Below are 27316 nucleotides of genomic sequence, written 5' to 3'. Positions count from 1 at the left end.
CGCCGCGGCGCTCGAAGACTCCAGTCCGGACTCCGGCCGGAAGCGGCTCGAGTGTGGCAGCGAGGCGTGATGACGTCTGGGGAGCGCGCCGGAAGCTGCCTGGCTACGGAGCGCAGCGGGCTCTGCGGAGCGCCTTCCCCCCGCGTGCCGGCCGGTTCCCCCGGCGCAGGGGCCGCGGCGCGGGGCTCGCCCCGCCCCGCTCCCCTCCCCTCCCCGCGCCGGAGCGTGGCTGAGGCGCCGCGTCCCCGCCCGAGGGCGACCGCCCGCCGCGGGTCGCCCGCAGGTTGCGGTGCGGGCCGCGGAAGCGCTGGGAGCCTTGTCCTGCCGTGGGAGCGATGGCCGCGGGGAAGCCCCAGCCCGTGCCGGGCTCGGGGGGGCCGCGCGAGCGGCGGCGGCTGCTGCTGCGTGCCGAAGGACGCTCCGCGCCCGGCCGCTACCTGAGGTGAGCGCCGCGGGACTCGGGCGAGCGGCGCGGCGGCTGTCGGCGGCAGCGGCGCTGGAAGTCTCCAGTCCTGGCCGCCTTGTTTGCGTGCGGAGGTATATGGGAGTGGGCGGGGGGAGCGGATCGGGCCGGCCGGACGACGGCTGGAAAAGAGCCTCGCGCGGGCAGCTGCGGGCCGCCGTCTCGGGGCCTCGCGGCAGCCCTCGATTTCAGTGGTAGCTCCCGTATGGAAGACAACAGACGCCTTAGAACTCGCCTACTTCTTTACTCTTAGGGAGCCCGTTAGAAATTGTTGTTCGTTTCAAAGAGAACACATGCCTGTTAGAACAGCAAAATATATTCGGTACCGTATGTGCTGAGGAAAGCCGGTAAGTGCTGTCAGCAGGAGAAGTTACTGTATGAACTTGTGGCTTGGTAGGAGCAGCTGTTTCTCTGCATTTGACACCCAGTACCTTCTTGTGTTTTTATCAACAATTGCATGCCATATGCAGCCTTTCATAGTGAAGACTCTGCTTTTCCGTACTACTATGCCACGTTAAGAGGCGTACTCTAAGATCCTATTCTGTGAAGGTAAAATGTCTGTATAGAAATAAACACGTTATTGACTCCCACTCAGATTCCTCAATTCTTTGGGTTTGGGAGCTTCCATGAATTAAATTCAGCTGGGTGTCTCATGAATTGAATTGGATCTTCCAGAGGAAATAAATAATTATGGGGTTTTAACTGTTTGCCCGACATTTATCTTGTTAATCACTTGTCCAGGCTTATTGTAGGAACTTGAGATGCCGCAGGATAGTATAAATGCATACAGATCACGTAGTTCAGGAGTTTACAGTATTTCAAACCTTCAGTTTCACAGTTAATACTTTTCATTGGAAATAAACTGAGAAAATAGGAAAAAAAAAAGGAATTACAAAAAAAAAGAAAAAAGTGTTTAGGTCAAAGCAGTGCAGACATGTCAGTTGATACTAGACCAGCACAATCTAGTCTTTACACGAGCCAAATAGAAAGACAGCTAACATATCCTTCAACGCAGTTTTTCAGACATCTCTCTGTAGCTTCTTTTGAAAAAAAATACAGTTACCTGCTTTGCGTTTAAAATAGTTCAGGACAAAGGTATGAATAAGTTCTGTCAGTAACTAGCTTATAATTCTGCTTATATCCTTTGGTTTCTTCCCTTTATCAGTATAATCCATGAGTAAACTGTAAGACAGTGTTTATTTGCTATAATAGGTTTAAAACTTAAACTAACCCTTACCTTATTGGATTCAGAATTTGAAAGTGTTAACCTAGAACAAGAAGGATGTTAACATTCATATGAATGCTAACATTCACTACCTCCATACAATTCACTTCTAAGTCTGATGTGGGACAAATGATAGTTCAAAGTGCATGCAAATGCTTAGTCCTAACCTAATGAATATTTTAAAATGCATTTGGTCACTTTAGTCTATGTGTTAACATGCCATTTGGAATACTGATGTACCAGTAATAAAGATGTGATGCTTACCTTGTTTTCTGAACGGAACTAATACAGTATTTTGATGTATCACAGGTAAATTTTTCCATAACCTTATGGAGAAAAAGGACTTTGAAGCATGGCTTGATAACATTTCTATTACATTTCTTTCTCTGACGGACTTGCAGAAAAATGAAACTCTGGATCACCTGATTAGCTTGAGTGGAGCAGTCCAGCTCAGGCACCTCTCCAATAATCTAGAGATTCTCCTCAAGAGGGACTTCCTCAAACTTCTTCCATTGGAACTTAGTTTTTATCTGTTAAAATGGCTTGATCCTCAGACCTTACTCACATGTTGCCTCGTCTCTAAGCAGTGGAATAAGGTTATAAGTGCCTGTACAGAGGTGTGGCAGACTGCATGTAAGAATTTGGGTTGGCAAATAGATGACTCTGTTCAGGATCCTCTACATTGGAAGAAGGTTTACCTAAAGGCTATTCTAAGGATGAAGCAACTGAAGGACCACGAAGCCTTTGAGACATCCTCTTTAATTGGACACAGTGCCAGAGTATATGCACTTTACTATAAAGATGGACTTCTGTGTACAGGTAGGAAGGACAGAAAACTTGTGAGTCTTACAATTCTTTGTGTGTGTGTGTGTGTGTCCCCACCCCACGATTAATGACAATTTGCTTTTCCTTTACCAGACATATTATTTTTTTAGTGCTAATGCAGTTTAAGATGATTCAAAATTACTACTTTTTTCAATTTCTGAAACACCTGGCACACTAATAAACTCATTAGTCACTTTAATAGGAAAACAGGGAGACCAATTTCTTTCTTGGTTAAAAAAACAGTAACAGTAAGTGTGCTTCAGCTTAGTAAGCCCATTTGAGAAGTACAGATATGTTAATTATCCTCTTAAGAGGATAACTTCCAGTTAAAGGGACCTTGTTTGGGCTACGTGATCACTGCAGTCTCCCAAGGTGTGGCAGGAAAAGTCTGTCTTCTTCCTTGAAACGAGACAATTTCTCTGATACAGTCGGTAAGCACTTTCAGTCCTTAACATAAGTGCTTGTATGAAGACCTGTAAACTAGATTTAACCTTGCTATTAGTCTGACTTGCACATTGTAATGATAATTTCAGCTTCCTTCCTGAAGTCTGCAGACTTCAAGATTTCAGTTTGAACTTAAAAATACATCCAGAACAAATATGAAACCTTAAGTATGAAAGAATAGTAACAAAGTTACAATAAACTGCTGTCGGAATGTATTCCAAGGATTTCCCAATCATTTGAGACAACAATGCTATAGAATAAGTTGGGAATACTGGCTAAGTACTCCCACATTTGTTGGTATGTTAAGATGGTTACTAGAAACCAACTGAACTCTAGCCAGTCTTTCACTTCCCTACTCAGCAAGGAACATAAATACACAGGAAGCAGCATTGTCAAAACTTTCTGAGAAGTCGCACACTTTTGTGCTGAAACCACCAGGAGAAACAACAGGTGACAGGTGTAAGAGTCCGGGGTTTTATTCGGCTCTCCAAGGCCAGCAGTCTGGACTTACTGTTACGAGTTTTTAAAAAAAAAAAAAAAAAAAGAAACTTTTGGGAGAGAAACCTGAGAGTGATGTATCATGTAAAACATCCATGCGTCTGTTTCAATAGACACTGTCAATCAGAGGCAGTGCTGGAATCTATGGAAGGTGCTAAAAGGGTATGAGGAAACTTGAAGGCCTAGTAGCTTAATTAACATGAAAACAAGAGGCTTTGCTGTAGTGCCAAGACTTAAAACTAGTGCTTATTCCCCATTCAAGCAGCTTGAAAGTACTATTTAATGAGAAAAAGTTCAACATGGGGAAATGCAAAGCCCTGCACCTGAGGAGGAAAAACTCCATGGCACCAGTACGTGCTGGGGGCCACCGAGCTGGAACGCAGCTTGGCAGAAAAGACCTGGGGTATCCTGGTGGACACCAAGTTGAACACGAGCCACCAACATGCCCTTGCTGCAAAGGTGGCTAACAGTATCCTGGGCTGCTTTAGGAGTGTTGCCAGTAGGTTGAGGGAGGCGATCCTTCTTCTCCACTCAGCAGTGGCAAGGCCACACCTGGAGTACTGTGTCCAGTTCTGGGCTCCTCAGTACAAGAGAGATGTGGACACACTGGAGAGTCCAGCGAAGGGCCATGAAGATGATGAAGGGACTGGAGCATCTCTCATATGAAGAAAGGCTGAGAGACCTGGGACTTTTTATCCCAGAGTGGGCTCAGGGAGGATCTTATCAATGTATGTAAATACCTGAACTGAGGATGCAAAGAAGATGGAGCCAGGCTCTTCTCAGTGGTGCCCAATGTCGGGACAAGAGGCAGTGGACACAAACTGAAACACAGGAGGTTCCCTCTAAAACTGTGAGAATGATTGAGCATAGGTTGCCCAGGGAGACTGTAGAACATCCATCCTTGGACATATTCAAAAGCCATCTGGTCGTGGTCCTGAGCAAACGGCTCTAGGTGGTTCTGCTTGAGTAGGGGGGTTGGAAGAATTGACCTCCAGAGTCCCTTCCAACCATAACCACTCTGTGGTTCCATGAAAATACTATATTTAAGACAAACATGGAAGATGAGTATAGGAGTGGAAATATTATTTACTCTTTGTTTCCAATTACCCTGTTCTTTTATATTCTAGGATCAGATGACTTGTCTGCAAAACTGTGGGATGTAAGCACAGGTCAGTGCATATATGGTATCCAGACACACACTTGTGCTGCAGTGAAGTTTGATGAACAAAAGCTTGTAACAGGATCTTTTGATAACACAGTAGCCTGTTGGGAATGGAGCTCTGGGGCAAAGACACAGCATTTTAGAGGACATACTGGTGCAGGTATGTTGAACTTTTCAATTTTTAATTTCACCAGTCAAGTAACATACATCATGATCAAACAAATTATAATTTAAGTTAGCTCTTTGCACAATAGCTTTTTCTTTTTTTAGGCCCTCTCCCATGTCACCTTTTAGGGTGGGGCGGGAACCAGCCAGAACAGATCTAGATGTGTCTGCCCTTGAATAATGTCAAAGCTTAGCCATGTAGTGTTTTGCAGTTGCATGAAAATAATACTAAATGCCATGGTTATTCAGTACTTTCAAGTCTACCAAAAAGATGCAAACCCTAGGTAGCAGGGAACACATGGCAATAGCAGTTCTTTATATCCCCAGACTGGAGGTGGGCTTCCTGCAAAGAGCATAACAGGACGTGGGAATCTGTATTTGCATTTTCCTCATAATTAACTTCTCTGTCCTCTACTGCAAAATACCCTCAACTCAGCTGTAGGTCTGTTCCCCTGTGAGTAATGAGATATATCAAATGTACTAATCCTGCTGGAATTGACTTACTACAACTCTTAAAATAGGAACTAGCTTAAGTTATGCTTTGCCATAATCCAACCATAAAGGAACCACTGATGTACATGCTCTTAATTTGGACAAAAATCAGTAATTTTGCAGTGTAAGCTTAGGAATCCAGAGCAACAATTCACATATACAGTTCAAGAGCAACAGTTAAAGCTGTAGTAGCATATGAATTTAGAGGCTACTAAATTCATATAGAGGCTACTAGTTAGTGTCTCACTTACAGAAAAATGTGTGCATAGAGACTGGTATTCCTTATTTAGTACCCTCTTTGCTTGTAGTTTTTAGTGTGGATTACAATGATGAACTTGATATTCTGGTCAGTGGCTCTGCAGACTTCACTGTGAAAGTATGGGCCTTATCAACAGGAACGTGCCTGAATACCCTTACTGGACACACAGAATGGGTCACTAAGGTGGGAATATTGATTTTTAATTAATCTTGCAAAACACTTACTTGCAATAAGTTTGTAACGTGTTCTAAATTTCTGTTTCCTAATCCTAAACCTGTACCTAGGTGTAGAATCTAAAGAACATCAGGAAATACTGCAAAATAACATTTCAGCAGAAAAAATACTTAAAGAAGCTATAGTTAAACCTTTCAGACCATTGAAGATATTTCTATTCCAAAGCAGCTGGAATAATATTAGGAATCAGTGTTTGATTCAAAGACTGAATAAAAACAATGGTTCTGAAAGCAAGCTACTTTAAAAATTATGTAGAAAAACTGATGGTCTTGATAACCAGAATCTGAGTATGAAAAGAGTTCTGAAGTCAAGAAACAGTATTTTTCTTCCAAGTATTTCAGAACTTGGAAGGTGGGGGGGTAATTCTAGAGGTGAAGTACGTATGTTCGCTTATTAATGCAGTAAGTTGTCACTAGTAGGAACAAGAGAAGTGTATACTGTAGTTTCCCTTCAGTTACTAAAAGTATTTGTATTGCCTTTATACAAGAGTACAGTATACACGTTGTCAATGAAGTGAAAAATGCAAGTGAAAGTTCGGTTATTTAGCAGCATCAACATAAATCATTACATCCTTCAATTACAGGTAGTTTTGCAGAAGTGCAAAGTCAAGTCTCTTATGCATAGTCCTGGGGATTATATTCTTCTAAGTGCAGATAAGTATGAAATCAAGGTATGTACCATATATCATACGTATATCATTTTGATACCCAGGGTAATAAAATGCTTGAGTGCTTCGCTGAAGTTTATGAATAATAGACGACTTTATTTTCTCCCATATTGCCTGCTTGTAAAGTTGCGTACAAGACATGCAACTCTTTGGAAGCTAACTTTTCAATGCTTTCCTTCATGTTTAGATTTAAATGATAGCTCTACATGAATGGTAATGCAAAAAGTAAGTGCTTTCAGTGCATGCCTAATGTGCTAACTTGACAGGGAAGCACTTAACTGCAAGTACTGTTACTCTTGGGGACTTTTGGGCTGGAGAGTGCTGTAAATAGTTTGTGGCTGTGGAAGTGCTTCATAACTGAAACGTTGTTACATTTCTGTCCAACTGGATAGTTGATTTTTTTGCCATTCTGTAAAGCACCCATTTTCACTGGGATTTTTTAGGCTAGAAACAACACATACTGCAAAAATACTGTAAGACAAGTCACTTACAGAATTGATGTTCCTACCTAAAGGAGATAAATATTTCTGAAAAAACATGCACACATTTACCCCATGCTTAAAGAGAGACTGTGAGGCTATTTGTGTAACGGTTTATAATGTGAATGTTTTATGGTCTTAAACTGTGTTTTAATTGTAGATTTGGCCTATTGGAAGGGAAATAAACTGCAAGTGCTTAAAAACACTGTCCGTTTCTGAAGATCGCAGCATCTCCCTACAGCCCAGACTGCACTTTGATGGTAAATACATAGTGTGCAGTTCAGCCCTAGGATTATACCAGTGGGACTTTGCTAGCTATGATATTCTCAGGTAAGTGTTTCAGTTTCTTAGTCTTCTTTAAATAAATAAGAAGTAGAACATACTGGTTTTAATAACTTACTTTAGATGTAGGCCAAAAGAATCTTGATAATTCTGTAAACATCTTACTTTACACATATTGCCCAGGTTTAATTCTAATTTATGATCTGTTAATATGAATCATTTGATTGCTGTTTTGGTTTCTGGCCACAGGCTAGTCCTCTTTCATATTTTCATTCCATAAGCTCAACAGTTCCAATATAGACTTAAATCAGACTGCAGTGCTGTAGTTGTGAATGTGAAACTGTAGTGACTAGAAGTTAATGTTGCTGTGGAGACTGCTTTACAGAGAACCAGGCAGCCATTTCTGGGGGTCCTTTCATGGGAAAAGAAATTTAAAAGACTCTTTTTCCTTATAGCACTACTGATCTGTCATTCTTAATAATGCTGTGGAGTGATAGTGAAGTCTATCAGACTACAGTAAGGGATCAAACAGGATGGCATTCTGTTTCTGTAAGAAGAACGAGGCTGTATCTGTCAGAAATGGTGGCATCTAAGATTAACTTATTAAAGAGTAACTTATTAAAAAGTAACTTATTAAAGAAAAAATTGCATTTTAGAACTGTTAGCAGACTCTAAATTGAAATGGCCTGAATATTTGTACAGTATCTATCTACCATAGGAAGATCTACTCCAAGGGAAGTGCTTCTTTTCAGAAAGAATAACTGAGTAATTTCACCTCTTAGTTTACACTGCTATCTTTCAAAAGAGAAAGATGTTCTCTTACTGCTGAGAACAGATTTTCATCTCCATACATTTTTGTGCCTCAGTTCTGTGCTTCATGTAATGCTATGATCAAATGCTCAGTCAGTTGTGGAAAACTTACTCTCTTCAATTTCTGTTTCAAGTTTTATTTATTAAGGCAAAAATATCCTAAAGGTGTAGGGGAACTAACAAATACTTTTATTTCTCCCCAAGATGAAAATGTGTAACTTATGCTGAGTATCAGTAAAACAGCATTCTGTTAAGGACCAATCTTGAATGATTTATCTTGCCTTCTTATCACAAGAAGGCATTTCTGTGTTTTATTTCCACCTTTTAAAAGAGTGGTCAAAATAATAACAACAGGTTTTACCTCTTAATTTAAAGATATTGAGGCATGAAATCCCTATGGAAATTTACTGTAAAACACAAGTACATTTGCTCTTTTGTGTGTATCTGGAAACAAGACTTTTTTTTTTTCCCCTAGTGCTGTGCAGAATCCCTTTCAAACCCTAACCTTTACTTAGGTCAGAAGGGTCTGTCCTGAATGCACAAAGCCAGAACTGAGACCACAGGCCTGACTGCAGCTAAGTGTTCAGTTGCTTAATTTGAAGAATTTGCATCCAGTTCTTTCTAAATGCTTTCAGAATGATGAGTTTAGACACTTACTTTCTATAGACACATAAGGATATGTTTTAGTAATGCAGCTTCATGACTACATCGTGACAGAGTTTGTAACAATGCTGTCTTGTCTTCTAGGGTTATCAAACCTCCTGACTTCTCAAATGTGTCCTTGCTGGGCTTTGGAGAGATATTTGCTCTACTGTTTGATAACAGATACCTGTATATAATGGACTTGAGGACAGAAAAACTGATAAGCCGCTGGCCTCTTCCAGAGTATAGGAAGTCAAAGAGAGGCTCAAGCTTTTTGGCTGGTGAAATGTCTTGGTTAAATGGACTAAATGGCCAAAATGATATGGGCTTGGTTTTTGCCACGAGTATGCCGGACCATAGTATCCATTTGGTGTTATGGAAAGAACATGGCTGAAAAGCTCACATATGCAGGATCTTCAGGAATATATGGACTATCAGCAGTGTGTCCATAAAATGAGACTTTGCATGAACCAAAGTTGCACACCTAATGGTATCATCATGCAATGCACAATCATTTACTTTTATTTGGGCATTTGGGAATGGGTGGTTTTGGACATAATGCAATACAGCATGCTAACAGTATTCACCACAAAATTTTGTCTGTACTCATGTTTAAGCATACCTATTTGGGCTCTGAAGCATAGCTTTTAACATGTAAACCATTCAAATCCACCATCAAGTTTGAAATGAAGTAGTGCTTGACCTGACTTCTGACCTATTTTTTGTTGTTGAAACAGAAGGTGAAGCTACTATTTCAGAACCATAGGCTTGTGTATGTGTAACAGCAAATACTGGTTACAGTGCATGGCTGCTTAACTCAAATGAGAAGATAACAAACCCTTTCTCTCTCCAGTATCATTCTCTTCAAAATGGTTTTTCCTTCTGATAGCTTTAAATACTTAGCCTTTGAAATAGAAGAATCAAATGAGTCCTTTAACTAGGATCAGATGCTAACAATAATAATTTAAGTTCGGGAACATGTAAATATGAACTCTCCTCAGCAAGAATGAGCCAACTTTTCATCTATCTAATGGAGCTTGCCAACACAATTAACCTTAGAGAACCTCTGACAGTATTCATCATATTTGCTGATGGTAACTCAGAATGGCTTGATCAGTGTTTTATTTATAGTCTGTATCTCCTGTAATTTGTGTGAGAACATAACTTAGTTCACAGGTAGGTAGAAATGTAATGAATAGGAAGATTATGTTCAATCTCTACAGCAAGAGTCACTCTCTTACATTAAATGATGTCTAGCAGCCATTCACTTTTTCCAAAAGTTGCAATTAGTATAATCATGCACTTCAAGCAGTTGCTACATCTAGATTTGGAAAGCAGGGGCAAATAACAGTGAGACTGCCACATCTTGGGCGGGGGCATGGAAAAAGTATCGAAAGTCTGAAGAAAAGTATAGGACTAGAAAAAGGTCTTTAGCTTTCATCATCATAGGAGACCCGATGTACACGAGTTAACTATTGACTAGCAAATACCTATCCACATACTTTTGTGGTATTTGACTTGTACTTAAAAGCTGTATCAATGACATCACATGCTTTAGAAACGCTTTAGGTTGGTTTCCCCTCCTCCCTTACAATAAAATCTCCCCTTAATGTCTTTTTTTTTTTTTTTTTTTTTTTACACAACTTGAAAACATGGGTTTTCATGAAGATTGGCTCATGTCCTTGAAAAGATAAAATGGCCTAGCATTACTACAGTTAGTATGATTTTTTTTTTCTTCCCACTATCCAAGAAGACCTAATTTCATACTTAGTACTGAACAAAAGCCAAGGTTCCCAAATATATGCAGTATGAATTACACCAATGGAAGGGCAGTTTTCATATGCAAGAATCAGTATTTGAGTGACGCGATAGGAACTGCATGAAGTCACAGTTGGAGTGCTATCTCTTGAATACAAGGCTAGAGTCTTAAGTACTCAGTTTTCCACCTGTATTCACACAAACTTACTTTGAAAAGGTGTTTGTAGTCAAGGATTTTATCAATTGGAAGCCAAATTCACTGCGCTCGATTCAAATCACACTGACTGGGGCACAAATGATGATCTCTTAGAGCTTTTGTTGTCTCAGTCAAAAGTGAAGGAAGCTTACGTGAAACAGAAATCTTTCAATAACTTGTCTTGAAACCCAGTTCTCATAATTCTTAATGTGGGAGTAACTATAATGTGTATGATGTGTGCAGTGACTCACCTTACTCTAAAGGAGCCACATGATGATGGGCCAGCTATAAAACGTTGCATTAGCTTTGAAAGATTACTTCACAGCAGGAGTGTAGACAGGAACATGCCAGAAATGTCCTCGTACCCAAAACAGTGAAGTACGGAGTGAATATTTGGACTGCAAGACAAGTAGAAAATGGGCTGGCCTGCCAAGCTCAAAGAGTGGTCATCACTGGTAACCAGTTAATAGAAGTGTTCTTCGGGAGCTAGAATTGGTTAACTACTTTATTAGTGACCTTTATGATGCAGAGTCCACTCTCAGCAAGTTCCCAACAATACTAATTTGGAGGGGAAGGGGAAACCATGGGAAGGGGAAGCAGTCAATATGCGAGACAACAGTGAATGCTATTCTGAGGGTCCTCAACAAACCGGACAAGTGGGCTGACAGAAATCTCATGAAGTTTAACCAAAGCAAATGCACGACCCTGCACCTGAGACACAATCACCCTACACAACAGGCAGGTTGGAGCCAACTAGATGGAAAGCAGCTTTACAGGAAAGGACCTGGGAATGCTGTTGCACAGCAAATTGAACAGGATTCCACAATATGCCCTTGTGACAAAGAAGGCCAACTCTATACTGCACTGTACTAACAGGTACATAACTAGGAGTTCAGGGGAAGGGATTCTTCACCTCTATTCTGTGCTCAAGGCCACACTGAGTCCAATGTTGAGTTCCCCAGCACAAAACAGACTGACCCACTGGAGCAAGTCCCATGAGAGGCCATAGAGAGGGACAGGGAGGTGGAGCACAAGATGTCTGAGAAACAGCTGAGTTCAGTCTTCCAGAGAGAATGGTGGGGAAGGGAAGGTGGTGGCGAGCATGGGGTGGGGAGGCACTGCTGCTGTCTCCAGCTACCTAATAAGAAGGTGTATAGAGAAGACAAAGTCAGACTCATCTCAGCATCATGCAGCAGGACAAGGGCCAATGGTCACACATTGCAAGAAGAGAAATTCCAACTAGCTCTTCTCCACTGTGAGGATAGTTTAAGACTGGAACAAGTTGCCCAGAGAGATTGTGCGTCCAGCTTACCTAAACAAAGTCCCGAGCATATCATGCTACCTTACCCTGCTTTGAGCAGGGAGTTGGACTTCCAGATGCCCCTTCTAAACTACATGAGGCTAAAATTCTAAATGGACCTCTTGCCAAGCAAGATAGTACCACCGCAGCAGGCACCTTTGATGTTAATAGAGCTGCCAGAGTTTGTTGATACAGACTTTGGGAGATGTTGCTGCCACTGTGAAGCAAGTACTACAGTTTGTTAAAAGCTGCAAAGTGGTGTTTGGAAAAGGATTCTGCCACAAGTATTTCACAAGTTGCAGAAAATTTTAAACAAATTAAGAACTGTAAATTTTCCTTTTCTGCATTTTCCCAGAGTATGCAAGCAGAACAGCATGATGAGAAGCACCCAATACACACTACACTGCTCTTCTACCCTTTTAGTTTTATAAATGAAGTTTTAGCCTGTTACATAGCAGCTGATTATTATTATAAACACAATTAGCAAACAGTTATTTATAGACTGTTTCTTGAAGACTTCCAAATAAAAGTTCCACCTGGACACTTACTAGCTCATGATGCTAATCCACTAATGACAGAGCTCCATGTGCCACCACAAAACAGATGAAGGAATGAAAACATGACACTGGTGTAGAAATTACAAAAAGCATACCTGCTCTCAAACATACACATCTGTCACACACCAAAGTGTCAGACTATCAGTGCCCCCAGATATCCCTTCATAGGAAGGTTCTAACACATTGGCACATCAGTACAATGGACATAGCTTTGGGGGCTTAGCAAACAGAAAAAATATGACTGAAATTGTGAAACTACAGTGACCAAATGTTTTTTGTTTGCTTTGCTTTCCATCTGACCCTTCAGCAGAAGTGAACAACTACTTCGCAGTATTTTTAGATAAAGGTTGGAAAAGACAGAGCTTCTGTACCATTACACCTACATAAGGAAGCAACATAATTCAACTTACCCATCACGTAAAGGACTAAAATCCACCTGATGTCTAATTCTTGTGAATGAAGAAACAGTTTGTTATGAGGCTTCAAGGTTCGAGAGAAAAAAAACGTATTATGTATCATAAGTAGTTGTTCATCCATCCATCCATCTGGAAATAGCCTTCTTTTCAGTTCACAATAGCCTCTTTTTCATCAACATCAATCTGTATCCTTTACCTCTGGTTAAAGCTTTCCAACACGACTCAGTATCTACCACTTAAGTAATTCAGAACAGCTGTGGGTAACAAAAGAGGGATCACCCTTCTTCTTAAACTTACATGTCTCAAAAACCCAGCTGAACAGTCATTTAGATCAGCAAAACTCCAACAGCTGTTTAGTGTTACAATACATCACCACTTTAACAAACACTATTTCCAAGAATATAAGGGGTTCATTTTTTTACAGTTGAAACTGGTAGATTTTGCTCAATTATTTTCACAATCTATTTGTTTACCTTTTACTCAACATGGTACATACAAATTTTGTACTCGGTGACATACAAACTGCAAGAATTAAGCAACATTACCTTTGATACTAATGACTGTAGTTGTATTTTTTTGTGCATAGGTTGAAAACTTTTGCATTAGCTGAATCAGTTGAGAAGTACTGATATTTTTTTTTAATTGAAACCAAACTAATTTTACATCTTCCAGAAGTAATACCATCTGCATTGATCCTTGGTATCATTAAATGACCCATGGCTCTGCTACAAATTCCCATTTCCCTTAAGAAGAAATACCTCTAAAAAGTGACAGTTCCAGTGCTACAGGTGGCATGTTTTCTCATCCTGCCACTGTGATTATAATGAGTTACAGTGTTAAAGCCAATGCAGCTCTTCACTTGGGAGATGCTGTCCCAAGCCATCTTTTAACAGGCACCACTAAGCACAGCTGTATTTTTTTATCCACCAAGCACTTCAGAGATACAAATAACCAAAAATTAATTCATTCCTTCTTCAGGTAGTTTACAGGTTCATTGTACTAGCTAAAACATATATGAAGATGGGAAAAGAAAAAGAGAGAAAGCTGGAAATCAGTACATTAATTTTCTAATATCTGCATGGTCACTTCCTAGGCCTTGAATAATGCCCTTTCATAGTTATAGGCATATAAAAGAGCTATCTGTCTTCTCACTATACGTCAGCTCTCACATCTTACAAAGTTGCAGTAAAGACTTTACCTGAGGAACCCAATTCTTAACCAGCACTCGATCACTGTGGACTCTTACAAGGTACCTTGATTCAGTTCACAAATCAAATGCATTTACCTTTGTACGGGACATAAAAGGGCTGTTGTCCTAAATCTCTGTAAGATGTAGGCTTCATGTGGAAGCGATTTTAATACGATCTTTAAATTATACCCTCTGCCTCCCCACCATACGAGTAGCTCTCCACTTTCCCTCCTTATAACCGAGGTTTCACTTTTGAGCTTACAGTATGGTTTGATATAGCACCTTGTTAACATTCATGATTAACGATAAGTTATATCTCCACAGTGTTGTATCCCTGATGAGGGATTCTCTGGGAAGGTTTCCTTGAAGGGGCACCCGACAGTGATAAATGAGGGCAACATCCACGGGAACATTCACACTGTTGCCATAAGCATGTAGGACAGAGTGGACTGAAGTCTGAATCACCTTTCGCGGATCAATTATCATTTTCCTGGGATTGATTACATCTTTCCTGTCGGGCTCTCTGTGAACATGCTGTAATATGTTAACACCCGGCACAGTATTCCAGGATGAAATGTTGAACACATGAGTAGATATGGTTTCTGGGAAGATATGGTTCTCAAAGAGGAAAATGCCAGTCCCCGGGTTTTGCTCCTGAAGACTGCTCATCATTGTCATCCAGTCTGGGTGCTTAAGGGGAAGAATTATTTCATCAGCATCAATAAGAACCACAAACTTGCTCCTCTGCATGTTACGGTATATACAGTCATTTAAAGCTGTGATTTGTCCATAGTAGCCAATGTGTGTTCCATCTTGCATGAAATGCCATTTAGAAGAAACCTTGAGGTGTGAGTTTATTGGCCAGGGAATTATCTCTACAGTTCCTTCTTCCATATAAAACTTCAAGACTTTCTCCATCAGATGGCTGCAGTTGTTCTTATAGATCACCACTTTCTGTACCCCAAGAATCTTGTACATTTCCATACTCTGTATAAACTGCAAGACATTGTTGTAATTTCCAAACATGGCAGAGATGCATACAGTGAAGTCAACAGAAAAGGTCTCAGCCTTGCGGTTTTTAATTTCAAACCTTGGCAGCTGGTCAGTATTTCCATGTGGAGACTGATGAATCGATACATGTGTTGGCTCACAGTTGTTGGGTTCCAAACAAACTATATCTGCTGCACCGTAAGGGAATCCAAATCTATCTGAGTGAACATCAATTTTTGCTTTTGATACATACATCTTTCCATCGGGCTGACAGCAGAACCAGCAGTATAGTTGTTTTACATCCTCATGGTGAACAATCCCAATCACACGAGTGACTTTGCTTTCTCTGTCATCAAAGTATGGGGATATAATAAAAGTTCTGTTATCTTTTAATGCTGTTATTGTACTATTGGTAATTTTCCCTCTACATCTGCTACCTTCTTGAATTATTTTTGGCAGGTGAGAATGTCTCTGTAACTGAAGATAAGAAAGTGTGACCATTGAAGTTAGAGTAATAACACACACAGCAGCAGCCAAGTAAGATTTTTTCCCACCACACAACATTCTGAATGTATCTAAACGTGGATGCAAATTTCTTTGTCCTTGCACTTTATGCTGCTGCATCTGCAGAAAAGAAAATATGTAGTATAAGATAATATTGACTCATGATCATAGCTCAAGAATTTCACAGACCCTGTGGGGAGCAATTCTCTATCACTGTGCACTGACTTAATCAGAGACTTAGCTACTGTGTTTTTATGAAAAATCAATCACAGAACACACCTTTAATGGGATGGACGATGCTGTATGTGACACCCTGAATGCCTCTGTATGTCGGACGTGTGGAACAGCTTCTGTACATGGAGGGTTCTGTGAGAGAATATGATAGAGGTCTATACACAGGAGAACAAGGAGCCATTATTTGTTATTTTCTATAATCCAAGTTTCAGAACATCCAATTAAATAATTAAGCAGTAATTTTTAAAGCAAAACAAAAGCTTTTTTTTCCCCACACAGTGTATATGGAAATTGTACACAAAAAAAAACTCAACCGGACCTCCCACAGACAAGTTAGGGGCAGATATATAAATTAAATGCATAGAGAATTAATCAAGTTCATAAAAAACATGGCAATTGGGAATTGCACATGATGGTCCAGATACAATCTCTAAAGTCTAAATAAATTCCCTAACTTGCAGTTCACCACAGATGAGACAATACATACAGAGGAAGGTCAATTCATACAATTCAGCAGAAGACAGGTGAAATCTATGCAGGTATAAAACTTATTCTCAGTTATCAGCTCTACCCTACTTAGCACCGTACAACGCAGGGCTTGCAAGGGAAGGTCGCCTCATTTATGCTTGCTAGAGATCTGGGCCTCCTCACACTGCATTAATGCTGGCTCAGCTCCTGGCATGGTCTGGGGGTCAGGTCTTAAAACTCTTCCTGCTGCAGGACCAGATAGGCATCCTTGAGTACCTGGATGGCCAAAGTCTTTAGCAGCACTCACATGCTAGCAAGTGTTAATGCCTGACAGGGGGTTCATGGCATTCCCAAGCAGTAATTTCTGCAAATGTTGCTCAGATTAAAGTTTCCTCTACAAATTCGTCTTCAGGCATCCAGATATGATCCGTAACAGTAAGGTGACAGCAAGTCTCTTCGAAGGCCTGCTTGCATCACAGAGATTCTTGGAAGAAGAGTGCCCCAGATTAATCAAATTCATATTAGATCAGAAAGCTGGACTGGTAGAAGAGAGTATCCCCAACTGCCAGCAAGAAGCGTGGGTTAAAATGCCAAGATGGAGTAAACTGACTCTATTGCACAAGATGAAGGGAATGTTTCTAGTAGACATGTCATTGCTGCATAAAGCCAGCTGCTGAGAAAAAACCCCATACCAATAAAAGACACGGATTTCTAGGTATATATTTCATAGCTAAAATAGGTAGCAATGTCATACGTGTAGCAGCTATTAGAAGAGTCTCATATTTCTTGTCCTTTCATTTATTTCCCAAGACTCTTAAAATCACTTGCTTAAGTATTTAGTAATCTAAGTATCTTCAGAGAGTATGCACATGCTAAATATCTAAAAATATTTTTCCAAAGCATATTACTCACTCTATTCTAAAATAATAATTAAACCCAATATTTCATACTTTTTTTCTTTTTTTTTTGCATTTCACACATTGGGTAAAGCTATTTTGAGAGCCTCTATCTTGATACTGTTTTATGATAGAACAGAGAACTAGCATTTTCAAAGAAAAGAAAGAAAGATACAAAACTAGAAAGAACCTAAAACCATAGCTTTGATCCAGATATCATACTCAGCAGCTTCATAACTTTGGAAGTGCCTAAATTCACTGGCAACTTCACTGCTTGGCTTGAAAAATTCCCTTAGGGTCCAGTTTTCTGCTTAAACACAATATTTTCCAACCAGTAAAATCTAGCTTCTGAATACAGCAATCTAGCTTCTGAACCTCAACTGAGTTTAGGCAAAAAATAATTGCCCACGCCTTCAGAATAATGTGCAATATTTTCATAATTGCTCTTTCCTGAAAAAGCAAAGCAAGGAGAACTATGGTCACAACACACCCCTGAAAATGCCCCATTTGCCAAGGCTGATACGATTTATAGCAGCCTTTCCTAGCTACCAAGAAATTGCTTTACCGACCACAACAGTTGTAGGGCACCAGAAATCTCACTACATCACACTAGGCACAAAGCAGAACAGCAGCAGCACACAGCACTGACTCTTCTGTCTCTGAAATGGAGAGTCGCCCCTAGAAGTCCTTACAATTTAGAGCAGAACTGCAAAATACATGATAAGAGCCTGCTACTGTCATGCAACTTTCTGCTGGAGATTTGTGACTGAGAACAACTCAAATTTTGTAAGTCTTTTTATTAATGAATCTGAAGTCAGACAAAAAGTTTCCCCTGAGCATTCTTATTCCCAGGTTGTTATATATTTTAGCATTCTTACAACATAGAGTAGGTCACATTTAACATTTTTTCCTCAGTCTTACCTATTTATGACTTAAAATATTATTCAGTCTTATAGAATAAATAGTTTTTCCTAAAGAAGTATCAAAACATGTCAACATTAAATAATACAATGAATTTATTACCTGTTATTTCTTCTGCCTTTGCTAGCTATAAATAACGAACAACAACAACAAAGTATGTCTTTTCAACTGTGTTTTGAACAGTGACCATCAGAAAGGAAAAAGTACCTTTTAAAGCAGACAGCTGAGTGAAGTTCCGTTCAGTCCTCCATTTATTTTTTGCTAAGGTATAATATACAAGGTCTTTATTCTAACCAGATAAAAACTTAAATATTTTTAAGAGAAATTGCAAGAACTGTTCAATACAGAACAGTACTGAGGAAAATGCTGGTGTGATATCTAAGACACTTGCCAACACATTTTATTTCAGATGGCTGGTGTTCTTTAAGGTCGGTAACAGCAGCCACACCTACCAGAAAAACAAGTTTTCCTTCTCTTGAGCAAAGCATACAGTTGCCTCCCAAGAACTTAATCTAAATTACAAACTTGAGCGTGGAGCTGTTGAAGCAAATCAAACCTAGGCGCTCAGGTAATTTTTTTAAGCCTACTTAAGTTTCCTTCTGGAAATTAATCTTGCATGTTAATATATCTGCAGTTCACACACATACTTAGAGAGAACTAGAAAAATATACTGTATATCTGTATTTCTTGGGCAATAATTTTTTTAATAACATACTACAGGCCTAATTAAAATAGGTAAATACAGATTCCGATGAGGAACTGTAAGAGCAATCTGAAACAACAGGAGGTTCTAGAAGCAGAGAAAAAGAGCAAAATATAGAACTCAAGACACATCAGAACACAGAATCTTAAATAAAATAAATATGTAATTATTTGAGGAGTGGAACTCATGGTTTTCCCAACATGTGACTCATGAATTTTGATCCCCTGAAATTAACAGCACAGATATGTAGTCAGAAAATATGTAAGTAAGTCAGATTAATTAGGAACATTACATTTATATTTCCTCGCTATAGACAGTACTTGGCAAATTTTAACTTCAAAAATATGCTTCCAGCATATTTAAAAGAGTTTATTTTATAAAAACAGTAACAACAACAATAATTCATTCTGGTTTTGTGTCTTTTAATTACAATTACTATGCAAATAGAACATGATACAAATTATGCAGATTTGCTTTAATACTAAATTTAGCTAATGGTATCAATGGCTACTTTGCACCAGTTTGTTCTTTTTCAGTATTCCCCTTAATAGCAAAGAGCCTTTCTTCCTCCCTATTGCATTTATTGAGTGCAGTCATATCACCTCCTAGTCTTCATAGTTGCTACTTTTTCATTAGACAAGACAGGCTGTTCTAATACCATCTCATAAGAAACACTCTTCCTTGACAGTTGCATCTGTGCAGTTGGCCTAGTTTCAGTTAATCTATAGCACAGGAGACCAGAAATCTCTGTTGCTTGTCCATTTGTACATGACAGTGATAAGCCTTCATCATTGTTGGAAATTTTCTTTCTTAACATATGCTAGGATTACATTTTTTGCAGATGCATCACATTGCACAGACACATCTGAGCTTGTCATCAGCCAAAGATTAATACATCTACCCAGTCTTTCAGCCAAGTGCTGTTACACAATGTGTTTTCTTCTGCAGCAAGGTCATAATAAAGAGCTCTTGCCCCAGTTAGAATCATAGAATCATTGAATGGTTTGGGTTGGACAGGACTTTTAAAGATCATCTCGTTCCAAACCCCCCACCCCCCGCCGTAGGCAGGGACATCTTTCACTAGATCAGGTTGCTCAAATTAATCACATTTCTCCGTATTTCTTTTGTCATAGTCCTTCTAAAATCTACTCTAAAACCTTGTATGTGATCAAGATCGCACTTACAAACTTGCATATACTTAAATAAACTTTTTTTCCCTTCCTAAACCAAGGAACCGCTCATGCTTTCTTTTGCCACATTGTACCACTATGCTCACGACACATTTATATTAAACACCCATTATAGGTTCTTCAATAGCTTGTCCGTCTTCTTAGAATTTTGGAATGGAAATTATTCATTATCACCTTCCAACTGGAATGTTTTTTTACCTTTGCTGTACAACTTCTATTTTCAGACCTTCTTTTCCGTCATCTTTCTTTAACCCTCCACCATTAGCATTGTCCTTCCTAAAGGGTGGAACAAAGTGCTAATTTAATTCAAGAGCCATTCCTAGGTCATTATTAATCTCCCCCACATGTTCTCTGCATTGTGGCCTTCCTTTGTAATTTGTTTTCTTTGCACTGAGACAGCTGAAGACCTTCTATGCTGCTCATTTCAGTATCTTTGCAATGTCTACATGGAGTTTAATTTTTTATAACTCAGCTTGTTACTATATCTCCCGATCTAGGGTGAGGATAAGGGGCAATTGATGAGAGGTGATTGCAAAGTTTCAGTCACTAATATGCAGTATTAGATTCAGTAGCATAGGAACAATAAACAGCCTAATCTCTGGTTTATCCAGGGTCTAACTAAAAAGCCACCACTAATAGCCTTATTAATTTATTATTTTTGGAAAAAGTTATTCCCTATCCTCTGCTGATGGTGTTCCCCAAAAGTAACAACACAAACCACTGGTGCTTAAATAAAAATAAAAATTCCAAAGACTAACAATCATTTACTATCTTTACCTATATCGTCTGTTGCTAATCTTTTGATAGCTTATCTTTTTCAGAAAGACTCTTTGAAACATCAGTGTTCTTCCTCTCTTATATGTTCTGAAGTCAGAAGCATATTGTTTGAAGGATTAAACTGAGGGCAGTATTATTCCACTATTCACAAAATATTGCTCTAAAAAAAATTAAGCTGGCCATTTCTATTCTAAATACAAAGAAGGTAAACCAGACCAATATACAGTGTTGCTGTATACTTAATTTGTGCCATTAGAACTGACACACACTTCCCTGTACACTAAATAAACTTCTCTCTTATAATCTGCTGTACGTTCCTAAGCCCAATTTCTCCTATTGTAAACAATTAGACTTTGTGTCCTTTGAAAAGAAGTAGATCAGGCAAAATAAAAAATGCATAACAACATTTAAGATTGTTATTTCACCTTTTTGTCTTTCACACTGTACCTCTTTTAGCTGGGACAGAGTTAATTTTCTTCATAGTAGCTCGTAGGGTGCTGTGTTTTGGCTTTGTGACCAAAACAGTGTTTAAAACACACTGCTGTTTTAGCTGTTGTTGAACAGTGCTTACACAGCATCAAGGCCTTCTCTGTTTCTCATGCTCCTCCCTGTCCCAGTAGGGCGACACAAGCAGTTTGCAGGGGACACAGCTGGGACTGCTGAACCAAACTGACCAAAGGCCTATTCCATATCCGGTCCCTCAGCAATAAAAGCTGGGGGAACAAGTGGGAAACACGCAGCAACGCAGCATCTGTCTTCCCAAGTCACCGTTAGACATGATGAAGCCCTGCCTTCCTGGAAATGGCTAAAAACCTGCGGGCTGGTGGGAAGGCACGAATAAACGCCTCATTTTGCTTTGCTCGCACACACGGCTTTGCTTTACCTCTTAAATTGTCACTGTTTACTCACTTCTGCTTCTCTTCCCCATCCCACTGCGGGGGATGCTGGTGCTTAGCAGCCTACCAGGGTCAACCCACAGCACACGCCGAAACCACTCTTTGGAGGACTTACGCATTCTTTAGATCCAAAATTAAACTCCAGGCTTGGAGTGTATTCAGGCAGAGACTTCAAAAAAGTGGGCTGTACGATTAATATATACCTTTAACTTACCATGCAGTGGTTAGCACCAGTACCGAAAAATAACGCTACGGCTGACCACCATTTTATTTGCTATTTCCTGAGCGGGAATAAAATCCCGAGCCCGTCGAGCCTCTTCTGCCCGTGACGCTGTTAGAGGATCCCGAGCCGGAGCCGCAGCCCGACACCCCCCTAGGCCCCAGCAGCGTGGCAGACGAACGTGCCAACAGCGCGCCCGCCCCCCGGCTCCCCCCGCTCCTCCGCCCGCTGCGTTCGCCTTTCCCGGCCTGCCGCCGGGGCCGCGCGCAGGCACGACTGCGAACGCGGCGCCGCCGGGGGCCTCGCACCCCCTCGCCGGCTCCCTCTGCGGCACCGAGACCGGCCGCCGCAAGATCGCCCCTCTGCCGGCTAGGCCCCGCGGCCCGGGGAGAGCCGGCGACGCCCGAGCCCGTCACCTGCCGCCCGCGAAGGCGGCGACGACGGCTGCGGGCGGGAGAGCGAGCGGCGCGGGGTAGACCCCGCGGGCCCCCGCCCCGCGCCGATGCCGCTCGCCCGGGGCCGGAGGCTCGGCGCATCGCGCCGCTCGGGCGCCGCCCCGTGCGGCTCGCTGCGCGTCGCGCCGGTACCGGCGACCTCCACAGGGCCGGCCGCTCTCCCGGGGCGCGCGGCCGCGGCCCTCCCCGCCGCACCGCCCGCGCCTCCGCCCGCCTCAGCTGAACCGCGGCCGCTCCCGCCGCCGTCGCAGGTTCCCCCGGGGCCTGCGTCGGGGAGGCCCCGCGCAAGACCGTGAGGTGGGGCGACGCGGCGGCCGGGCCCGCCGGTCGGCCCGGGCGGGCCAGCAGAGCCACCGGGCGGAGTGGGGCCGGGCCACCCCGCCCCTGACCCGGACGCCGGCGGCTTCGGGAGCGCCGTTCCCCCGGGTCCCCGCGGCGTGCCCCGGCGAGACCCTCCCGCACGCGACATCCCGGGAGCGAGCAGCGCAGACAAGTGAAAACGAGAGAGCAGGGCAGTAGCGCTGTGCCTGGCGGTAGGAGGTCTCTTGGCTCAACCCCAACGTTTAGATGCCTGCTCGCCTGATTACCTTGTGCAAGATGGAGAAACACAAGCAAGCCGTTATATTTTCAAAATGCAAATCAATTTTTTTTAAGTAAAGGGAGCTTCAATAATGACATAATGATAAAATCCAATCGTTTACACCAGTACTTTTACTTTTTAGAGACAGCAACTGCTAGTCAAATTGTTACCGAAAAGCTCGGAATGAAGAACTTATCAACACCAATTTAGTGTAGATAAGCAGACACTTCTTTATTGACGGCCGGGTGCGCGGGCGAGTCCTCTCACAAACCACGCACACCTGTCACCAAAACAATACACCTTATATTAGGACTTATTGATGCATATTCATTAGATTTCCAAGAAAAGTTATACATATTCACTGAACTTCCGGGAAATCATTAGCATATGTAAATGTCCTTTACGCTGGCGCAGTGAAGGTCTCTGGTGGTCCTCAGGAGTCCTCTGGTGGTCTTTCATAGTCTTCCTCACTCATCCATTTCTTGACCTCTCAGGTGTCTCCAAGCAGCAAACTGGTGTCCATAACGGTTACCTTAGTTTCTAAAACAAACACTACAAGACTACCAATCTTTGTCAAGACTTCTGTGGTTAAATGATTTTGAACAATACTTACGGTTACACTTTATACATTTTCTAAGCTCCCAAGTTCCTAAGGCTACATTTCAAACGTAACACTCCCATACTTATGCTTCACAATTTTCTACTTTTTAGTCAAATCAAACTCTTTTATAATGAGATTTTAATTTCTTTATCTTGTTATCTAAGTTCTAAATGTTCCTACTAGATGATTTTAGCCAATTTCTCCGGTCTTGGTACGGGGCTATACAGGGGATTTCACAACAGACACTGGTTGGTGGTTAAATGTATAAAATACAACATACATATGATTTTGCTAAAATGTTAAAACTAAATATGATTAATTCTAAGTAACAACAAATCAATGACAAATCAGTAACAAAATCATTCCAACAACAAAATGCCATGTTGGCATTCGTATGTGTTCTGTGGTGGGATTTTTTCCGGTGCTAAAGGCCATAAATTACAGACCTTTGCTCCAGAGAGTAACAGATGACCTTAAATATACAAAGCATTTATTGCTGGGAAGAACATAGCATTAAACGCCTGTTGCAACACCTTTAAAGTTCATTACTGCACTTAAAATTGTAGCATACCAACACAGCTAACTTCCAGAGCCAAAGATGTGTAATGTATCTCCAAAGGGATGTATCCCTGATAAGAGGTATGTCATACCAACTGACTGCAAGGACATATAAAAACAACGTCATCGGGGTCTTCCAAACTATGTGCAAACATCTCTAGAAGTGGACAGAGGCCTCAACCACTCCTCTGGGGTCAGTTTTTTTCAGTTTTGAAACTCTCTTCCCTAGATACCTTGATTCAGTTCACAAATCAAATGCATTTACCTTTGTACGGGACATAAAAGGGCTGTTGTCCTAAATCTCTGTAAGATGTAGGCTTCATGTGGAAGCGATTTTAATACGATCTTTAAATTATACCCTCTGCCTCCCCACCATACGAGTAGCTCTCCACTTTCCCTCCTTATAACCGAGGTTTCACTTTTGAGCTTACAGTATGGTTTGATATAGCACCTTGTTAACATTCATGATTAACGATAAGTTATATCTCCACAGTGTTGTATCCCTGATGAGGGATTCTCTGGGAAGGTTTCCTTGAAGGGGCACCCGACAGTGATAAATGAGGGCAACATCCACGGGAACATTCACACTGTTGCCATAAGCATGTAGGACAGAGTGGACTGAAGTCTGAATCACCTTTCGCGGATCAATTATCATTTTCCTGGGATTGATTACATCTTTCCTGTCGGGCTCTCTGTGAACATGCTGTAATATGTTAACACCCGGCACAGTATTCCAGGATGAAATGTTGAACACATGAGTAGATATGGTTTCTGGGAAGATATGGTTCTCAAAGAGGAAAATGCCAGTCCCCGGGTTTTGCTCCTGAAGACTGCTCATCATTGTCATCCAGTCTGGGTGCTTAAGGGGAAGAATTATTTCATCAGCATCAATAAGAACCACAAACTTGCTCCTCTGCATGTTACGGTATATACAGTCATTTAAAGCTGTGATTTGTCCATAGTAGCCAATGTGTGTTCCATCTTGCATGAAATGCCATTTAGAAGAAACCTTGAGGTGTGAGTTTATTGGCCAGGGAATTATCTCTACAGTTCCTTCTTCCATATAAAACTTCAAGACTTTCTCCATCAGATGGCTGCAGTTGTTCTTATAGATCACCACTTTCTGTACCCCAAGAATCTTGTACATTTCCATACTCTGTATAAACTGCAAGACATTGTTGTAATTTCCAAACATGGCAGAGATGCATACAGTGAAGTCAACAGAAAAGGTCTCAGCCTTGCGGTTTTTAATTTCAAACCTTGGCAGCTGGTCAGTATTTCCATGTGGAGACTGATGAATCGATACATGTGATGGCTCACAGTTGTTGGGTTCCAAACAAACTATATCTGCTGCACTGTGAGGAAATCCAAATCTATCTGAGTGAACATCAATTTTTGCTTTTGATACATACATCTTTCCATCGGGCTGACAGCAGAACCAGCAGTATAGTTGTTTTACATCCTCATGGTGAACAATCCCAATCACACGAGTGACTTTGCTTTCTCTGTCATCAAAGTATGGGGATATAATAAAAGTTCTGTTATCTTTTAATGCTGTTATTACATTTTGAGCATATTTTCCCCTACAAAGCTGACTTGCTGTACTGGCATTTCTTGCCTGGGGGAAGATTTTTCTAGTTGTATTATTCTGTAGCTGAGCTTTCCAGGAGCAGATTAAAAAGCTTGCAAAATAATACATGCAACAACAGCACAAATATGCTTTTTTCCACAGTGTATCATTGCTGAATTTCACAGTTTGGAACTTAACAGACCTTTACACTCAGTCTTCTATTCACTTCCTCTAAAACAAAACACACAAAAAGCACACTTTCAGTGATTTGCCAAAAAGAATTAATGTTTTGCATTGAACTGTATTCTCTTAAATGCAATAGTTACTGTATTGATACTTCAAACTTTAGTGTGAGACCTGACTTTTCATACAGGATTGGAAAAAATTGAGAGATTCTCTTACACCTCCTCATTCTGAACTTTATTATGTTTTACTCTACAGTTGGGCCCAGTGCAACAGTTTCAGCTCTTGGTATACGGTAATGGTAATATAGTGTAATTTTATCACTTTGAGGCCTGGAAGAAATTTCATGTCAGTGAAAACCCACATTCTTTACCTTCTGGTATTCTGAGGAGCTTGTAAAACGATAGAGTTACCCTTTCCCCTCTTCTTCCTAAAAAAGTTGCTGTGAACACAAATTCAAACTGCATTCTTTTTTGTATTGGGCAGGAGTAATCCTGTCACAGTCTCTCAGTGTCCTGATTCCCAAGTCACAAAGAAAATGTTTTCAGAGCAGAGTGTGTTTTCAGAGCCTAGTAGGATCCTATGGTATTCAACATTATCTAGGAAAAGCGGTGTGAAAAGGATTACCTTTTCACTTGTTCAGCTGGCTGAGACTACCTTAAATGTAAACTACTTTTGCCACTAAAGATGCCAAGTCTCAGACCAGTTCTAAATTGGCAGTTGATTTCAGTAGGACTTTTGTGACCCTTCACTGGGACCAGATGCACTACTGAACTTATTAACCTTGCCATGGAAACTTCAAGTTCTCCAAGATGCTACCAAATCATACTACAAAGTGAAGAATTTCTGTATACAATCACAGTTCAATATTTACACATGCTTAAACCATCTAGCAGATGGAAGGCAAATTAAACCAAAACCAAACTAAACCAAACCTTGCTTTATTCTATGAGCGTCCATGAGGGTGTGATACATCACAAAACCACATCAGAACAATTAATCATTGCCTGTACCATTTGTAGGTGTTCTGTCCTCTTTTGTATACACTCAGTCTTAGCTGATTAACAACCACTTCCTAATTATGCACAAAACTGCCACTTTAGTTACAGCTCTATTCTGACTTCAGAGTACTAGGTTTGAAGAACATGATGAAAGCACTGCTGCCTGGTGTAATTTGCAAATCCAGGATGTTGCTCAACTGTTCTTTTTTATTTTTTGGCCTCAAAAAATGTAAGAAGTTGTTTTGAACGATGTATAATGATGCATTCTCTAAAGTTAAAATCTTGTGTTGCTCTGTGCAAATTGTCGTGTAAGCTGTACATCTTCCCCTTTCATGCAAGCATTGGTATTCACCAATTTTAAGATTACACTGCATGTGCAGAATAGTTTTTCTAACATGCTCACAAAGTTTAAAGTTACTCTGTTCTGCAGAAGATGTCTCCTCATCTGCTTTAAATACTTCTAATATTGCCTCCTCAATTAACCAATAAAATTCAGACATGCTTTT

General features: G+C 40.9%; 3 protein-coding genes across 20 annotated transcripts; 1 reads left to right on the top strand and 2 right to left on the bottom strand.

The window, feature by feature from the left end:
• The first annotated feature begins 175 nt into the window (after window positions 1-175).
• Window positions 176-10261, top strand: FBXW2 (F-box and WD repeat domain containing 2). 9 transcript variants are annotated; one of them, XM_029999905.2, is made up of 8 exons: window positions 176-442; window positions 717-810; window positions 1998-2507; window positions 4583-4777; window positions 5583-5716; window positions 6351-6437; window positions 7074-7243; window positions 8753-10261. In XM_029999905.2, the coding sequence occupies exons 3-8, from the start codon at window positions 2018-2020 to the stop codon at window positions 9039-9041; spliced, it is 1365 nt and encodes a 454-aa protein (XP_029855765.1). In that variant the 5' UTR covers window positions 176-442; window positions 717-810; window positions 1998-2017; the 3' UTR covers window positions 9042-10261. The 9 variants fall into 9 exon arrangements, with proteins under 9 accessions (XP_029855765.1, XP_029855763.1, XP_029855764.1 ...); XM_029999903.2 differs by having other exon boundaries at window positions 176-537; XM_029999904.2 differs by lacking the exon at window positions 717-810.
• Window positions 10262-13226: 2965 nt separating this feature from the next.
• LOC115334950 lies at window positions 13227-25827 on the bottom strand. Its single transcript, XM_029999906.2, is given in 3 exon segments — window positions 13227-14127; window positions 24290-25745; window positions 25748-25827. Coding segments are annotated over 2 exon segments (1311 nt in total). The 5' UTR covers window positions 25797-25827; the 3' UTR covers window positions 13227-14127; window positions 24290-24483.
• On the bottom strand, window positions 13779-22377 carry LOC115334948. 10 transcript variants are annotated; one of them, XM_041119616.1, is made up of 4 exons: window positions 21857-22103; window positions 18284-20245; window positions 15837-15923; window positions 13779-15677 (listed from the first exon to the last, which is right to left on the bottom strand). In XM_041119616.1, exon 4 carries the CDS (start codon window positions 15675-15677, stop codon window positions 14322-14324), a length of 1356 nt encoding a protein of 451 aa, XP_040975550.1. In that variant the 5' UTR covers window positions 15837-15923; window positions 18284-20245; window positions 21857-22103; the 3' UTR covers window positions 13779-14321. The 10 variants fall into 10 exon arrangements, with proteins under 10 accessions (XP_040975550.1, XP_040975552.1, XP_029855758.1 ...); XM_041119618.1 differs by having other exon boundaries at window positions 20168-20245; XM_029999898.2 differs by lacking the exon at window positions 21857-22103 and having other exon boundaries at window positions 18284-18866; window positions 20168-21471.
• Window positions 25828-27316: the final 1489 nt, after the last annotated feature.

Source organism: Aquila chrysaetos, chromosome 24, assembly GCF_900496995.4.
Source record: "Aquila chrysaetos chrysaetos chromosome 24, bAquChr1.4, whole genome shotgun sequence".
Taxonomy (NCBI): domain Eukaryota; kingdom Metazoa; phylum Chordata; class Aves; order Accipitriformes; family Accipitridae; genus Aquila; species Aquila chrysaetos.
The sequence above is the reverse complement of the archived record's forward strand: the minus strand, read 5'-3'. Positions and strand labels throughout refer to the sequence as shown.

What these genes read in the sequence shown, in the direction of transcription:
- FBXW2 (XM_029999904.2), top strand. Translation starts at nt 2,018, where the DNA reads ATGGAGAAAAAGGACTTTGAAGCATGGCTTGATAACATTTCTATTACA. An exon ending in TAGAGGACATACTGGTGCAG is followed by an intron (nt 4,778 to 5,582) that starts GTATGTTGAACT and finishes CTTTGCTTGTAG; the next exon opens with TTTTTAGTGTGGATTACAAT. An exon ending in ACACAGAATGGGTCACTAAG is followed by an intron (nt 5,717 to 6,350) that starts GTGGGAATATTG and finishes CTTCAATTACAG; the next exon opens with GTAGTTTTGCAGAAGTGCAA.
- LOC115334948 (XM_029999895.2), bottom strand. An exon ending in CATCGTCCATCCCATTAAAG is followed by an intron (nt 15,678 to 15,836) that starts GTGTGTTCTGTG and finishes TCTTTTCTGCAG; the next exon opens with ATGCAGCAGCATAAAGTGCA.